The sequence below is a fragment of the Pelodiscus sinensis genome, chromosome 9 (assembly GCF_052426305.1).
Source record: "Pelodiscus sinensis isolate ZL-2025 chromosome 9, ASM5242630v1, whole genome shotgun sequence".
Classification (NCBI taxonomy): domain Eukaryota; kingdom Metazoa; phylum Chordata; order Testudines; family Trionychidae; genus Pelodiscus; species Pelodiscus sinensis.
In genome coordinates, this window is record NC_143060.1 from 68,064,022 (window position 1) to 68,080,752 (window position 16,731).

General features: G+C 49.7%; 1 protein-coding gene across 2 annotated transcripts in view; it reads right to left on the minus strand.

Moving 5' to 3' along the window:
• The window catches only part of ATF6 (activating transcription factor 6), a 115,874-nt gene that overhangs the window by 54,571 nt on the left and 44,572 nt on the right, over positions 1–16,731 (minus strand). For both annotated transcript variants that reach the window (XM_075937104.2, XM_075937105.2), the window contains exons 11-13: positions 11,289–11,402; positions 9,359–9,458; positions 1,374–1,438 (exon numbers count right to left, since the gene is read on the minus strand). In XM_075937104.2, the coding sequence (XP_075793219.1) occupies positions 1,374–1,438; positions 9,359–9,458; positions 11,289–11,402 (279 nt within the window). The remainder of the gene's footprint in view (positions 1–1,373; positions 1,439–9,358; positions 9,459–11,288; positions 11,403–16,731) is intronic.

The following is a 16,731-nucleotide window of genomic DNA, read 5'->3' on the forward strand; positions in this document are numbered from 1 at the left end:
ATCATCCAAACTTACAGTTTCCAATACTTATAAAACTGCTGCAAACTATCTTCCCTTCTGGAAATTGCGTCACATAATTCATTCTCCGAGCCTGAGTTACTGGCTTCTTTTCTTGGATGCACAGAGTATGTGTCAGTCCCCTGTCCCAAGCAAACCTTACTTCATCAATCCTGAATGCTTTTTTTCTTCTATACTGTACTGTTTATTTTTAGCAACAAAATTGGCTGTTTGCTTATTTGGCCTCTTGATTTTTCACAACAAATCACATGCCGTGTCAATATGGGTGTATCTAGACTACATCGAACTGTGGAAAGAGGATATGCAAATTCCAATCGCGCTTTCGAAGGTGAAAGTAATTAATACAATTTTTCGGAAGTGAAAGTAATTAATACAAGCAATTTTTTCAGCATATCCTCCTCCTCCCCACCCCCGTCGAAAAGCTGCATAAACCTCCTTTTTTAAGGAAGAGCCTCTAGAGTTCTAGAGATTTTGCCACTTGCTCAGATTCAAGGCTCTTCGGTAAAGGCCTTCTGAACTGGGTGAAGATACTCCTTCCCCAACCTAAAGGAAAGGGAGAAAACCTACTTGACTCTTACAATAATAAGAGAATCAAAAACTCAGCTGGCTGAGTTTGGAGGCCTTCTTAAAAATGACATTTTCTTTTTGTATGTAGTATTGCGATAGCCATGTTGGTTCCAGAATATTGGAGACAAAACGAGGGTGAGGCAGTATCATTTTGGTCCCGTTAAATATGTTTTCTGTGTTAGTTTGGTTTTGGTCTCCCTGTCTTGGATCCTATAAAGGAGGGAATGCTGCAAACTCCCCTTCCTCTAACGAATGGATAGGGAAGATCAGTAGGAGATGACAAACCAAACAGGAGACGTAGCTATTTGTCTGTGGTAAGTTTCCTTGGCCCTAGCATTGAAGCCTTCTCTCATATTGAGGGTCCCTGGAACAATCTCAAAAAGAAAAAAAAATCTTCCCTCTTGAGCACTTGAATAATCCCAGAGTGTCTTCCTACCTTAGGGACTGGACTGATGGATGGACTACTCACTGAGACCAGCTCAATGGCTTGTTCTGAAAGTTCCCTCTTTTTAGGAGGGGACGCAGCAGAGCAAGAGGAGGACTCAGTCACTGACAAACACCAGAGGAAGAAAGTAGAGCCATAATATGAGGGTGTCTCCACAAATGCCCCGGAGGGTGAACAGAAAGATTTGAATATGCTAGTTTAATCAGTGTCAGTAAATGTAGAGGCAAATTAGAACAGTGGGATGGAGTACTCAGAGGTAGATATGAGACCAGATAAGCCTAAGGCAAAAACCAGAGTATCTAATCACCACTAATACAAAAGGACAGGTTTTGTTTTGCCTTACCTGATGCTGGGGTCTGTGTGGGGCATGGCCATCAGCTGAGAATCTGCATTCTCCCCTGTAGAGCTCTGAAAAGGGAAACAAATCACATCACACAAAAGGGAAGGCAGTGGTCTCCTAAATTCAATGCTATACTGTACATGAATCCAGGTCACCAACAAAACAAATTACCTTGCAGTGCACTTGTGAGACAGGTGATCACAGAATTAAGCCCAACAGCAGGTCTGACAGTTACCATGCAAGTCACACACGTAGGAACGAGGACGGCTGTTCCAGATACATTGCTCACAGCTAAGGCTACTGTAGAGGGGTGGCCACATGGGCAGCACGTGAACAGTTGACTAGTGGAAGCTAGCTCCCAGCCCCTGCTCCTTTCACCTGAGGTCCCACTCCTTCCATCTCCCTGCCTGAGCCTCCCCACTCCTATGGCCACCAACCCCTGGGGTGCTGGCAGCTGGACAGGCTGCATGGCCCCAGCCCTGGCGCATTGGGGGGTTGAGTGGGCAGCCCATGGTATCTACCACCTATGAAGAGCTGCACTCTTAAGAGTCAAATAGGGTGTCAAGAGGTTCCAACAACTCAGTCTCTAACTCCAAGTTACCCTTTTATATTTAAATCACCCTGAGGGACTGCCTAGGAAGGCCCTACTACTATCTCAGCAGGTGAAGCAAGTGGATGCAGATCTGTCAATTCTGTTTCCCCTGCTGGGGGAGCCTCGGCTGAGGCTGGCTCTTCTTGGGACCCTACTCTGATTCCTCCTCTGAGTCGGGGGCAGGTGAGAGGCTGTCGCCAACCACTTCTCAGATGTCCCTGGACTGACTGGTGCACATGCTCCGACATCTGAGGAAACTCCAGAGAGCTGCCCCAGGGCTCTGAGGTCATGCGCTTGCTGGCAGTGCCAGGGAAAACCCTTATGTCCCCAGTGGGTGACCTTGACCTGCAGGCAACGTGCCTTCCTTGCTGTCCAAACCTGAGGCTCTCTTGGGGACCATGGCAATAACACTGCTGCTTGCCTGCCTGTTCCATGCCAGTCATCCCCACATTCCTCTCCAGGGGACGGGCTGTACTGAGTGCCACATCTCTGGTGATGGTACTTGCCTGGCAGACAATAACCCAGTGATCCACGCCTCGTGCTCTGAGAGCAGTGTTGCTACCAACCTGGAACGGGGACAGGAAGGGGAGACCTATGTCTTGACTCTGAAGACTAGTGATGAGACTCCAGAGACTGGCAGCACAACACAACACAAGGGATCAGTATCGTGAGTCTGGACAGCAATGCAGCTCAGGGGACCAGTGCCGAGCCTCTGGGGACTGGCTAAGTGCCTCTGTGGGGCTGCGCCAGACAGCTGGTGATTGACCCAGGGAGCAGAGCTGGGAACGCTGGCCAGAAAGCTGACTCATGTCTGAGAGCCAATGGCACTGCTCTGCAGCGATGGAGATCACAGAAAGGCCCCGGGGTGGGCTTTCCCCTCCAACAAGCAATGTCACTGGCAGGTGTCAGCAGCACCAGAAGAGACAACATGTCCTTAGTGGTCTAGAATGCCTGTGTGCGGATGGTACCATCATAGGACTTCCTGGGGTGGCCAGGTGGGTCTCCGCACCTCCTTACATGCTGAAGCCTTGCTAACATCCAGAGATGAGCTGCTTGTTGCTCACCTCTTACTCTCTCCTTCCACTTACAGTATGTAGGAGACTGGCCCCTCTCAGGCCTGTTCTGCTTCTTAGACAGCACAGTACCTTAGACAGTATCTCTTAGTCCACCCACTGGCCAGCAGGAGCCTTTGCAAAGGCTGCTCCCTTGCTCTCCCTGCTAGTCGCTGCCTCAAGATTGCATTCATCTGCCCATAGCCCTGCAGCACCAGCTCTTACTGCCTTCCTCGTGCTCCTTCTTATATACCTCCTTCTCAGGCAGAGGTGAGGAGAAGAGCTTAGTGCCCATAACACCTGCTTCTCCTGGCTGGGAGGAGGGCTTCTGGGGCTTCTTGGCCTGCCGCAGCCACTCCAGTTGCTTCCAGGTGAGGCCCTACAATGTTGTTAACATTTTGAGAAACAAAGAACTCCCACAAGCCTTCGCACTCCCAGCTGGCTGGCTACAGGCTAGTCCTGTGGTGTCCAATCAATTCCGAAGTAGCAGCCACTCTAGTGAACTAGCCACACTCAACTGGCCAAATAGCCACATGTCAGACTGTTCCCCTCACCACATTGCCAGTATCTGCCAAAGGGTCATGGAGTTATACCTCTTCCCAGGGGAGCCTGACAAGACAAAACTGAGGTTTAATAGTTAATAAATATTTCGCACAGTGTATGTCCCATTGCCCAGGATGCTTCAATTCACGTTGCATTAACATCTCTATGAAATGAGATGTTTGGAAAGTTGACAGATACTCTTTGCCACCTGATGATGAAGTTAAAAATCTGTACCAAACAGATCTCATTAATTCCGAGCTTGCACTATTGCCAGCAAGTTATCCATTTGGCAATGTTTTAAAGCATGAATAGCAACCCATGGACAAAAATGTTAAGCTGGGACTTTCAAAACTAACCTTAAAAGGTCTGCTGTAGTACATGCTTAGCTGCACAAACCAATTGTATACATCTGCACAGTCCACAGAGCAATCCAGTAGCTTATGAAAAGGGAACTTCAATTACTCTTGGACTCTCATGAACACAAGATGGGATAACTCCAATTAGCAGATTTCAACTAATTCTAGTCAATTGAAACCAGTTCTCTGGATTGCATCTTTTGCCCATTGCATCTGTTTTGGAATGCACCTTGAACCCACTCCCATTGAGTTCTAGGGTGCTGCCAATTCCCTTCAATAAGGAGTGACAAAGCTCTGACTTGGCCTCGGTGGGTCCTGCACTTCCTGGCAGACTGCGCTTGCCTCAGAAGCTCTCTCTCAACTTCAATCTAGCCCCTCTCTCTCGAGGCAAGGGTCACAGCCTACTGAGCCACTTTCATCAGAGGCCATAAGGGGTTGGTGGGACAACCCCCACAGTCTCTGTTGCCACATTGGGCTTAGTAGGGGCAGTCTAGCTTCCCCGTCAGGTGATGGCACCTCTATCGTAAATTGGGGCAGGCCCACCTTCTACTCCAGCTGCCAGCACAGGGGCCCTAATGGCAACATCTCCCTTCACCTCCAGAGCTGCTACGATCCCCTGGCCACTCCTCTCTCAACAGGCCCTTCACCCTCACCTCAGCACTTCCTTCCTGCGGCCTCTTTATGTTTGTACTTCCCAGAGGCTGGAAATTCTTATTGGACAAGGATAATTTTTAGACATTTGTCCTTAATTATATAAGATTTGTTATTTATTACTGCTCATTTGTAGTATTCAATTTATTTTCTATTGTATAAAAACCCTACATTAAAAAAACCCACTGAGTTAGGAAATGCCTAATTTAAGGTTGTCCATGCAGCTATAATTTAGCCCCCTTATGAATCCTCCACACCATCTGTTTTCAAGCCTCTGCCTTATTCTCTGTCCAACTTGTGCATTGAATGAGTCATGGTACCACAACACAAAAGGGAGCATATGATCATATAATTAGGCTGTACCATAATGCATATGTTTAAGGGAGTGAATTCGTTTTAACAGGCTACATTAATTCTGACTATTTAACTTTTGAGTGTTTGGCTTTTCAAACAGTTTTTAAATGTAATTTCATAGGGCTTTTTTTAAAAAGGAAAATGAAAACCACAAAAATTCTAGCGAATGGAAACATTCTGGTAATGGATCATCAGCAGGAATTGAACCTAGGAGCTTTAGAGCACAGCCCAGACCTCTACTACTTGAACTGAAGCAGTGTCTCTCAACCGGTAGTATGAATACCCTTGGGGGTACTTGAGAGGAATCTGAGGGTACGTCAACACAACTGAAATTTGGAGAAAACTAAATTTTTGTTTTAAGTTTTACAGCGCTTTTATTATTTTTGTACTTTTTACACCCACACATTTCATTGCCCGCCCAGCTACGATTAAGTCTTGTAAATAAATGTGTTGCAATGGTAGAAAAAAATTGTGCGTGTCTGAAAACTGTAGGTGTTGCAGAGACGGCTTTGGTTTCTTCGACCTTAGGACTCTGTTCCAGGCACAAGGATTGTTAGGAAGAGATGGGATCCACCTAACCAAGAGAGGAAAGAGCATCTTCACAGGCAGATTTGCAAACCTAGTGATGAGGCTTTAAACTAGGTTCGTTGGGGGATGGTGACCAAAACCCTGAGGGCAGTGGGGAAGTCGAAATGCAAAGAGGAATGAGCAAGAAAACCATGATTCGAAAACCAGTTGATCGACCTGCTCTCTGTAATCTGAGGTGTTTGTACACCAATGCGAGAAGCCTGGGTAACAAACAGGAAGAATTGGAGGCCCTGGCCCAGTCCAAGACCTACGATTTGACTGGGATAACAGACTTAGTGGGATGACTCGCATGACTGGAGCACTGTCATGGAAGGGTATAAACTGTTCAGGAAGAACAGGCGGGGAGAAAATGAGGAAGAGTTCCACTGTGTGTAAGAGAGCACTATGATTGCTCAGAACTCCAGTATATAGAGGGAGAAAAGCCTGTTGAGTCTCTATGGATCAAGTTTAGAGGTGTAAGCAACAGCAGTGATGTTGTGGTTGGTGTCTGCTACAGGCCGCTGAATCAGGTGGATGAGGCTTTCTTTGGACAACGTAGAAGTTTCCAGATCGCAGGCCCTGGTTCTCACGGGGGACCTTAATCACACTGACATCTGTTTGGAGACCAATACAGCAGTACACAGACAATCCAGGAAGTTTTTGGAGAATGCTGGGGATAACTTCTAGGTACAAGTGCTGCAGGAACTGACCAGGGGCCGTGCGCAGCTTGACCTGCTGCTCACAAACGGAGAGCACCTAATAGGGGAAGTAGAGGTGGGTGACAACCTGGGAAGCAGTGATCATGAGATGGTAGATTTCAGGATCCTGACCAAAGGAAGAAAAGAGAGTACTAAAATACACACCTTGGACTTCAGAAAAATCAGACTTCGACTCCCTGGCTAAGTAGCAGTTCTGCAGACAGGACCTGGGGATTACAGTGGATGAGAAGCTGGACATGAGTCAACAATGTGCCCTTGTAGCCAAGAAGGCTAATGGCATACTAGGTTGCATTAAGAGGAGCATTGCCAGTCGATGATCCAGAGATGTGATTATTCCTCTTTATTCATCTCTGGTGAGGCCACATGTAGAATAGTGTGTCCAGTTCTGGGCCCCCCCCACTATAGAAAGGATGTGGACGCATTGGAGAGGATCCAGCGGAGGGTGAGCAAAATGATTAGGGAGCTGGAGCGCATGACCTATGACGAGAGACAGAGGGATTTGGGTTTGTTTAGTCTGCAGAAGCGAAGAGTGAGGGGGGATTTGATAGCAGCCTTCAACTTCCTGAAGGGAGGTTCCAAGAGGCTGTTCTCAGTAGTGACGGATGGCAGAACAAGGAGCAATGGTCTCAAGTTGTGGTGGGAGAGGTCCAGGTGGGATATTAGGAAAAACTATTTCACTAGGAGGGTGGTGAAGCACTGGGCTGGGTTCCCTAGGGAAGTAGTGGAGTCTCCATCCCTAGAGGTGTTTAAGTCTCGGCTTGACAAAGCCCTGGCTGGGTTGATTTAATTGGGACTGGTCCTGCGTTGGGCAGGGGGCTGGACTTGATGGCCTGCTACGGTCTCTTCCAGCTCTATGATTCTACTGGGGGGACTTTTATTTTATTTTTTTGAAAAGGGGGTATTTTATTAAAAAAAGTTTGAGAAACACTGAACTAAAGGAGTAACTAGTTGCAGTAGCAGGCTCTTCTCCTCTGTACAGGCACGCCATTAGTGTAGGGCTACTCATCTTTGGAAGCCCCGGGGACCACAATGATACTCTCAGCACATGCAGAGGGCTGCAACATAAGTGTGGTTGCATATACATGCAAATATAAATGCAAATAGCTTCTTTCACAAGGATAGGCATGAATACAAAGATTAAGGCAAGACTACACAACACACAGGCCCCATTTTAAGTCAGCTCTGCCGATATTAAAAAAATACAACATTTACCCGATTTCCATCCATATGGCAGCACTTTTAACGAGCAATGACAGTCCAGGAATTTAACTATTAAAACGCCTCTCAATAGAAGACAATTATATTGACTCCTTTTTTGCTTTGTCCCCCAACGGCAGGACATGTGTTGAGCCCTGCATAAACCCGAACTGCACCGTGGGATGCAAACAAACGGGCTGCGGGTTGAGTAGCCCTGCACTAGACACACACCACCGTGACTTGCACAATTATTTGCTGAGCGGCAAAGGACTGTTGGGATTCCGTCAGAATTCCTAGCTTCTACTTCAGACTGGAAATACGACTTTAACTATTAGAACAATTTACCAAGGGTTTACTATCACTGGTACTTTTTAAATTAAGATGGGATATTTTTCTAAGATCTGTCCTAGTTCAAACAAATTATTGTAGGGAAATTCTGGAGCCTGTATTATGCCAGAGATCTGACTAGACAGATAATCACAGTGATCTCTTGTGGCCTTGGAATTCCCCAATCTATGAAATGTCTGGCTCTGAAGAGGAGTATGGTCTATGGTTACTGACAGCATAGCCAAGCATACAGGTTTGCCAGTGAGCCTTTGGATGAGACTTGGATCTGAGACAGAGACAGGAATTCATTCCCTGCTCTCCTGGAATAATGCTGTGCTACTTCTGTGCAAAATCTGTAAACCAATGAGAATGATGCTCATTATGCTCTTCAACACACCAACTCAATAATAAGGACTATATAGTGCACAGAACTCACAATACCCATTAATGGAATGTTCTCCCCCCCCCCCCCCGGCTCCTACACCAAAGGTGAAGGGATACACATTGCTGCTGCTGCTCCTTCATCCTCTCAGGAGCTTGAGCTCTGTGCATGGGCCCAGCATGTAGGAGACTGAGTGATCCTTAGAAGCACCCTTAAAATCATAAGATACTAGAACTGAAAGGAACCTCAAGAAGTCAAAGTCCAGTCCCCCGCACTCAGGGTAGAACCAAACACCATCTACACCTTCCCTGAGAGGTGTCCGTCTAACCTGCTCTTAAATATCTCCAGTGAAGGAAATTCCACATCCTCCCTAGACAATTTATTCTAGTGCTTAACCACCCCGAGAGAAAGTATTTCCTAATGTCCAATCTACACCTCCCTTGCTGCAATTTAAGCCCATTGCTTCTTGTCCTAGCCTCAGAGGTTAAGGAGAATAATTTTCCTCCCTCCTCCTTGTAACATCAAGATGCAGATCAAGGTCAGCAGGACTGGAAATATATTCAGTGCAGATAGAATCTTCAGAGATTTTTGCTGCAAGCCTCTAAAAACCTTTACTGGATTGGTGCATATGACAATTCAGAAGCCTAGAACTCTGTCAATGCTGGAAGGAGTCTCAGGAAGTCCTCCAAAAGCACCTCCCTCATTAACACCGTTTCTTCACCAAATTTCAAGTTCCTGCTCCAAAAATACAGACTGCTAAAACTTTCCAGTTAAACGGCTGGATGTATTTTCTAAACACAGGGAAAGATTGTTTTACATAGTCTCATCCTTTCGAATGGCTAAACCAATCAGGGATTCCAGAAATAACTACAGATTGAATCTTTCTGGTCCATGATTCTCTGGTCTGGCAACATCCATCAGGACCATGGATGTTGCTGAACAAGAGCACCCTGGTGAGGGCCGGTAGCGAAGCCAGGCTGGTGGCCCAGAGGCAGGGAGCTTGGCAGCCGGGGGAGGTCACTGGGGCTGACAGCTATTGAGGTCTGTTTGGAATCTGTCAAATGCCAAATCAGGGAGGTCCTACTTGTAGTGCGCAACCCTTTGCTCTACCCATCTGCGGCTCTCTTTCCATCTTTGATCAATTTTACTTCACTCAAAAGCCTTGTGGAATGAGCAGTGTCTCAGGAAGTCTGGTCATGTTGCCAGCAGTTAACTTGTGTGGCTAATGATCCAACAGATCAAACCTACCTGGACTTGTGCTTTCTGTGATTGGTTATTAGGCATCCTACTAGATCTTGTTCTTTCCACTTCATGCCTATGAACCCACCCTCGAAGTTCATGATTTAACCTGTAAAATGCAACATTAAATTAGGCAGGTCTTTAAAAAAAGGTGTCAAAATGTCTTGGGTTTCAAGCAGCATTTTAACAGTCCACTTGGAAATTCTCATGATTTAATGTTAGGTGGTTTTTCATCTTAATGTTTTATATTGTATGCCTTTTTACACTGGTGCCCGAGCGTTAATCACAAGCTCAAAGAGAATTCATAGCTAAATATCTACTACATGTTAATTTTGGACTGGATTTTTCCACCTACAATAGTTCCTACATTCAACTAAACAAACATAAATCCTGAAAGCAAAGGGGGAATATTGAGATTTAAGTCACAAGTCTACCAACTCAAGAACAAACCTGGGTGAAATACTCAATTTAATTGAGAGTAGAGGTGAAAAAAGAAGAAAAGAAAAAACACGCAGTGATGGATTCACGTAGCTGGACACCGCACAATTCCAGCTCCAGATGCATGGGATGTCTTGAGCTGTGAACCCACTGGATCCTGAGCTCAACCTAGTAAGCTGCTGGCATCTGGTCTGAGAAGCTAGTAGGACTAAGGACTCTGCCAAGTGCCATCAGACTGGAGGGTCGCCCAGCTACACCAATATAGGTCCATCCAGACTCTGAGCCAGGTGGCACAGGAAGTTTACCCAAACAAAGTGTTTTCCTATTACGGCTGTATTGGACCCTGCTTGCGCCTGCCTCCCACACTCAACCCAGTTCCTAATTCCCACTATGCTCCTGCCTTACCCCTACTCCCACCATGATCCTACTCCAGGCTTAATCCTTGCCTCTCCTCCTGTCCCAGTCCTTACACCTCACCTCCAATCATTAGTAACTAGTTCCGGCTCTGACCCTGGCCTCTGACTTCTGATCCCGATTCCAGCTTGATACCCATTCAGTATCGGACCTTGGTTCTGACTAGGAATGTGAACGACAAGCAAACGCTTATCGGACAGTCGACATGCTTGTTGACTAGTCACTTCTCCCCTTTGCTGCCTCTACCAGAAAGAGCCGGGGTGGCGGGGAGGGAGAGAAGGGGATGCTTCAATGCAACAGCGCTGCATGGACCCTGGGCTCCACGAGGCACTGCCACCTTGAAAGGTCACGTGGAGCCTGACATCAGGCTCCCCATGGGATTTCAAAGTATCAACACTGCATGGAGCCCTAGGTCAGCTAGGGCCCCAGGCTCCATGCAGTGCTGCTGCTTTGAAATGCCGCAGGGAGCACAGGGCTAGCAGGGGACTGCTTGAGTCCCCCCGCTGTCCCCATGCTCTCTGCAGCGCTTTCACTGCTAATGGAATAGTCAACGCAAATGGCAATTAATCAAAATTTTACATCCTTAGTTCTGACCACCGTTCCCTCTAAACTTTTTCATCCATGTGCAGAATAAATCTGAGGCATGTGTGAATATGCAGCACCAGTAGACACAAAACTTAGCTGTGGGTGCTCTACTGATCAGCTGGGCAGCATCTGAATCTCTCCTGAGTGGCCATAAACACGCACAGCTTACAGGGAACACTGGCTCTGACTCTCAGTTTTGTTTCCTGCATCTGATTCTGGTTTACCTCTGGCTGTCTAACTGGTAGTTAACTATGGAGCAGACTCCTTGGCTTGGTTCCCTTTTCTGGATGCCAGCTCCACCCACTAGACCTGAATCCTGCTCAGACTACTAGGTAAGAATCTACACCATGGTACAAAACAGCACACAGTTTTAACTAAATGTAAAAAGCTAAATCAGGTTTGTGTTGCCATTAATCACAATGCATCCAAAATGGATATAAACAAAAATCCAGGCACCTCTACAAATTAAAAAACACACACTGGGAAATCAATATTTGCTGACCTGAGAGACTCAGTCCGGTTGACCAGCGGCTGACAGGGTGGTGGAGAAACGTACAATAATGGGTCTTCTGTTACTACCATTAAGGCTTTGTTATCAGATACAGAACGTTCATATCTGGAAATAAAGACACCAAAATCCCTTCAAGTTTCTTGCCAAGTTCCTGCAAGGTTCTAGAAAACGACAATTTGCAACCAATAACTCAGTATTTTGTTCCCTCCTCCCTTAGGATTTCTGAAGACACAACACATGGAATCATATCAGCAATATCTTGGATTGGGAGCCACAAACAAAATTTGACCAGTAAGCCAAAAGTCTGCAGTGCTCGCTCACACACACACGCCAAAGAAGTTAGCAGTTTAACTGTTCACTTATAGTTATCTCCATGGGCCACGGAAGTTGTTTTGTCCCAAGTCCAGCACAATGGGGCCTGAGTCTTAGGGGCGACTGCAATACAAATAAGAGGATAAACCAGCACTCCGATTAGATTTGCAGATATCATTCATCACTTGCAAACCTTCTGCCCACAGCCATTGCTTTACGCCTACAGCACTGTGCTAGTAGTAGGTGGACTAGTGAATCTGGGTGACTGGTAGACAAAAAGACCTAGCCATGAAGAAAAGACAGTTACTTACCTCGTAACTGTTGTTCTTCAAGATGTGTTGCTTATGTCCATTCCATCTAGGGGTGTGTGCGCCCCGTGCACAAGTTCCAGAAGCCTTTTTGCCCTTAGCAGTACCCGTAGGGCCAGCAGGGGAGCCCCCTGGACTGACACCGGTATATCCTAGCATATAACCCCCTGCTGGCCCTCCACCCCCTCAGTTCCTTCTTGCTGGAGATTCTGACAAAGGTGGAGGTGGGCAGGATTGGAATGGACATGAGCAACAGATCTCAAAGAACAACAGTTACGAGGTAAGTAACCATCTTATCTTTGAGAGCTTGCTCATGTCCATTCTGTCTAGGTAATTCCAAGCAAACCCGTAAGGAGGCAGGTCAGAGCCTACAGCGAAACAGACTGCAGCACCACCTGACCTACCGCTGCGACCTGACTAGCTTGCTGTGTGATGGCATAATGCTTGGTGAAGGTATGGACTGAGGACCAGGTGGCCGTCCTGCATCTGTCCACGACCAGCACCTGGGCTAGGAAGGCCATGGAAGAGGCTTGGGCCCTAGTCGAGTGGACAGCCACCTTCCCCCTAAGACTGTAACCAGGGCTTGCCAAGTGGCAGCAAGCCCTGCTCACCAGTCGCGCGTTTCTGCGGGCTGTGCCGGCTTTGCGGCTTGTAATCTACTCGCCACAGGCAAGTAGATTACGTAATTTGTCGAGCCCTGATCGTAACAGGTCTTGATACACGATGTGATCCATGATGAAAGACACTGAGCGGATACCGGGGAACCCTTCATCCTGTCTGCTATGGAGACAAACAACTGAGTGGACTTGCAAAACAACCGCGTCCTAAGTAAAAGGCGAGACCCTCCTAACGTCCAGTGAGCGGAGCCCCCCTCTCCCATCCGCATGCGGCTTTGGGTAGAACACTGCAGGAAAATCTCCTGGGACTCGTGGTACAGGGAAACTACCTTAGGGAGGAAAGTCAGGTGGGGGCGCATCGTCACCTTGTCCCTCGAAATCACTGTGTACGGAGGTTCTGAGGGGAGGGCCCACAGCTCCTGGCTGAGGTAATGGCCACCAGAAACGCCGCCTTCCATGAGAGGTGAGAGAGAACACGTAGCCAACGGCTCGAATGGTGGGCGCATGAGCCCCCGCAGCACCAGGTTCAAATCCCACTGCAGCACTGGCCATCGGATGTGGGGATATAACCTGTCCAGTCCCTTCAGGAAGCGCTTTACCATATCCTGTGCAAAGACCGACCTTCTGCCCTCTCCTTGGTGGAAGGCTGCAATGGCTGCCAGGTGTACCCTAATCGAGGAGGTGGGCAGCCCCTGGCCCAGGAGGTTGAGACGGTAGTCTAAAATAAGGGGAATAGGGGCCCTTTCTGGGGCTACCCCTTTCTGACTGATCCAAATAGAAAACCTCTTCCATTTGGCTAGGTAGGAGGATCTAGTGGAGGGTTTCCTACTCCCTGCGAGTACCCTCCTCACTGGGTCTGAGCAAAGGAGTGTTCCCCCCCCCCTCAGCCACTGATCATCCAAGCTTTGAGGTGGCGGGATTGGAGGTTCGGGTGGCACAGCCGACCCTGGTCGAGCTCCTGAGTTAGGAGGTCCGGGACCATCGGCAGGGGGACGGGATCCGTGATCAACAGTGACATCAGAGTCGTGTACCAATGTTTCCGGGGCTATGAGAATGAGCGTGGCCCCACCCCTCTTGACCTGCATGACCACATCATGGATCAGGGGAAAGGGAGGAAAGACATATAGCAGGCCCACTGGCCATGCCTCCACGAGGGCATCCCTCATGGACCCCTTGCCCTGACTCCTGTATGAAAAGAACCTGGGGCACTTCCTGTTGGCATGGGTTACGAACAGATCTATTAGGGGAGAGCCCCACCTGTGGAAGAGGGGGGTCTTCCACCTTCCCCTTGATCAACCATTCATGAGCCAAAAAGGTCCAACAGTCAGTCTGCCAAGGTGTGCATGACCCCGGCAGGTAAGTGGCCTGCAAATGAACCCCCTGCGCAATGCACAGATCCCAGAGAACTAGCACCTCCTGGCATAGGGTCCATCCTGAATTTTGACTTTCTTAAGAAGGCATTGAGCCCCCTTAGGTCAAGGATAGGGCAGAGACCCACCTTGGATTTTGGGATCAGGAAGTAGCAGGAATTGAAGCCCCTTCCCCGGAGGGACAGTAGGACCTCTTCTACCACCTCTAGGGAAAGCAGCAGGGAGACCTCCTGCCTGAGCAGGGTCTTGTGAGAGGGGTCCCTGAAAAGGGACCAGAAAGGGGGATGGGAGGGCAGGGAAGAAAGGAACGGAATAGCGTATTCCCTGTGTACCGTGTCCAGTACCCAAGGGTCTGTGGTGATAGAGCACCAGGCCCAGTAAAAAGGGGATAATCTCTGGCGGAAGGGTCGATCTATGGAAGCAACTGGAATTCCGTTCCCGGGCACACCTTCAAAAGCCGGGCTTGGGCCCCTGGGACTTACTGGAGGACCCGGAGTTCTCTGTGACCTCCTCCTATTCCCCCTGGCTGTAGGAGCCCTAGGCCACCTCCTACTGTCAAATCGCGGCCCTTGCTGATAGCCCCTCTGTGGCCTCTAGCTGAGGGGACAGCGCTGCGGGGCCGAGGTGTGGATGCCAAGGGACTTTAAAGTGGCCCTGGAGTCTTTAAGGCTATGTAGCTTGCCATCCATTTGCTCCGAGAACAGCCTGGAGCCCTCGAAGGGGAGGTCCTGCAACGTCATTTGGACCTCCTGCGGTATGCCAGGGACCTGGAGCCACAAGCACCTATGCATAACTATGCTCATGGCCATGGCCTGAGCTGCTGAGTCTGCAGCATCCAGGGCGGCCTGCAGCGCTGTTCGCACAACTATTCGCCCTTCCGCCGTAAACATGGCAAACTCCCGCTGGGAAGCTTGAGGGAGCTGGGCCTTGAATTTGTCCACCGCCACCCAGGAGCTGTACGCATACCGGCTAAGCATCGCCTGCTGGTTTGCGATCCTCAGCTGTGGGCCCGCTGTAGCATATGCCTTGTGCCCCAGTAGGTCAATCTTCTTTGGCTCCTTACTTGTTGGAGTAGGGCCCCACAGTCCCTGCCTCTCCCTCTGGCAAGCAGCCTGGACCACTGCTGAACCTGATGGTGGATGCACAAAGAGATGCTCATGCCCAGACTGGGGCATGAAATACCTCCGCTCAGCCCCTTTCTGTGTGCTAGTGTCTGCCATAAGGTTTTGGTTATCTTTGCCACTGTTTTATTCAGAGGGAGGGCGATCTTAGCCAGGGTGTCAGCAGTAAGAATGTCCACCATCGAGTCTGCCTCCTCCTTGACCGCCTCTGCCTGTATGCACAGGTTCTGTGCGAGGAGCCTGAGGAGGTCTTGATGGGCTCGCATGTCCATTGTAGGCATACGCGGAGACGGGTCTGCCAAGGTCTCATCCGGCAATGGGGACGAGGATTCCAGCAGCTGGGGTTGAACCACAACTGTGGCCATAGGATCAGCCCTGGGGCCAGGGCTCTGTGCAGGGCCTTCTGGGGGAGGCTGACGGAGTGCTTGAGCCGATTCACCTCTCGACCCTGAGGGGCTACTTCTAGTCTCTGAGCCCAGGTCTCTGGTAAGCGGGGTGGCAGAGGGAGCAGACCTGCAGCTAGAGTGTACCATGGTCACCATGGACCCTGGTCTCGAGGGGTCAGGGCCTTGCGCCTGATAGGCCCACGGTGTCCAGAAGGGCCATTGCATAGGCAGCTGCCACTGAGGGGGCCACGTCTGGACCATAGGTGGGCTGCGATGCCCCAAGCGGTGCCAAGACGGGGACCAGTGACCTGATCTGGAGCGGCACGCTGACCTACGGGACAAGTGAGAGACCATGGATGCAACCGACCGTCGAGAGGAGGATGGCGAGACTAGAGACTCTGCATCGGACTCCGAAGAGTATTCCGACACCAACTGTGGGGTGCCGAAGACCCTTGCTCTCCTTGCGCCGCATGATGAACCATGGCTGCTGGTTTCCCTCTATAGGGTACGGGTGGTACCGGTGGGGGTGGCATGGCATTGTACTCCGGTGCCGGAGGGCGTGGTGCCACCAGAAGCGGTGCCGACTGCACGGGGAGAGGCGCCCTCCTCCATACTGCCTCCTGCACCGGAGATGCTGGTGCTGACGGTGCAGTGCCCGGCTCCTGCCAGGGTGATGGCTTGGGCGGTACCGGCTGCAATGCTGGAGCCAGCTTAGCCACATGGCTCTCGCGGCCTGCGTGCTCCTCCATGATGTGTGGTGCTGCACCTGGGGAGGCCATGAGCTCTATCAGCTCCTGGGCCGCGGAGAACGCCTCCGGCATGGATGGCCTTCGGATCTCCTCCATGGACAGGTCCTGGCCTCTTGGGGGTCCCAATCTCACCAGGCTCTTGAGGGCGAGTGCTCCGATCCCGCTTCCCCGGCAACCTTTCACCTCGTGCCCTCTTACTAGTTGACTGCACCAGAGATTGAGATGGTACCTCGGCGCCTGTTGCGTGTCCCTCGTTGACGCCGGTGCACTCCTTACTGATGGTGCAGGAGCCGGCACTGGGTGTTGAAGTGCAGCTGGCACGGGGAGCAGGGGGAGGGGGTTTGAAGTGCTGACTCCATTAACAGGAGCTTAAGCCTGGAGTCTCTTTCCCTCTGCGTACGGCTTAAAGGACCTGCAAATCTTGCAGGTGTCAGTCAAATGGCCCTCACCGAGGCACTTCAAACAATCTTTGTGTGGATCTCCACGGGGCATGGGTTTAGAGCACTGCCAACAGGGCTTGAAGCCCTGGGTAGGGTTGCCAGGTGTCTGGTATTCACCTGGACAGTCCGGT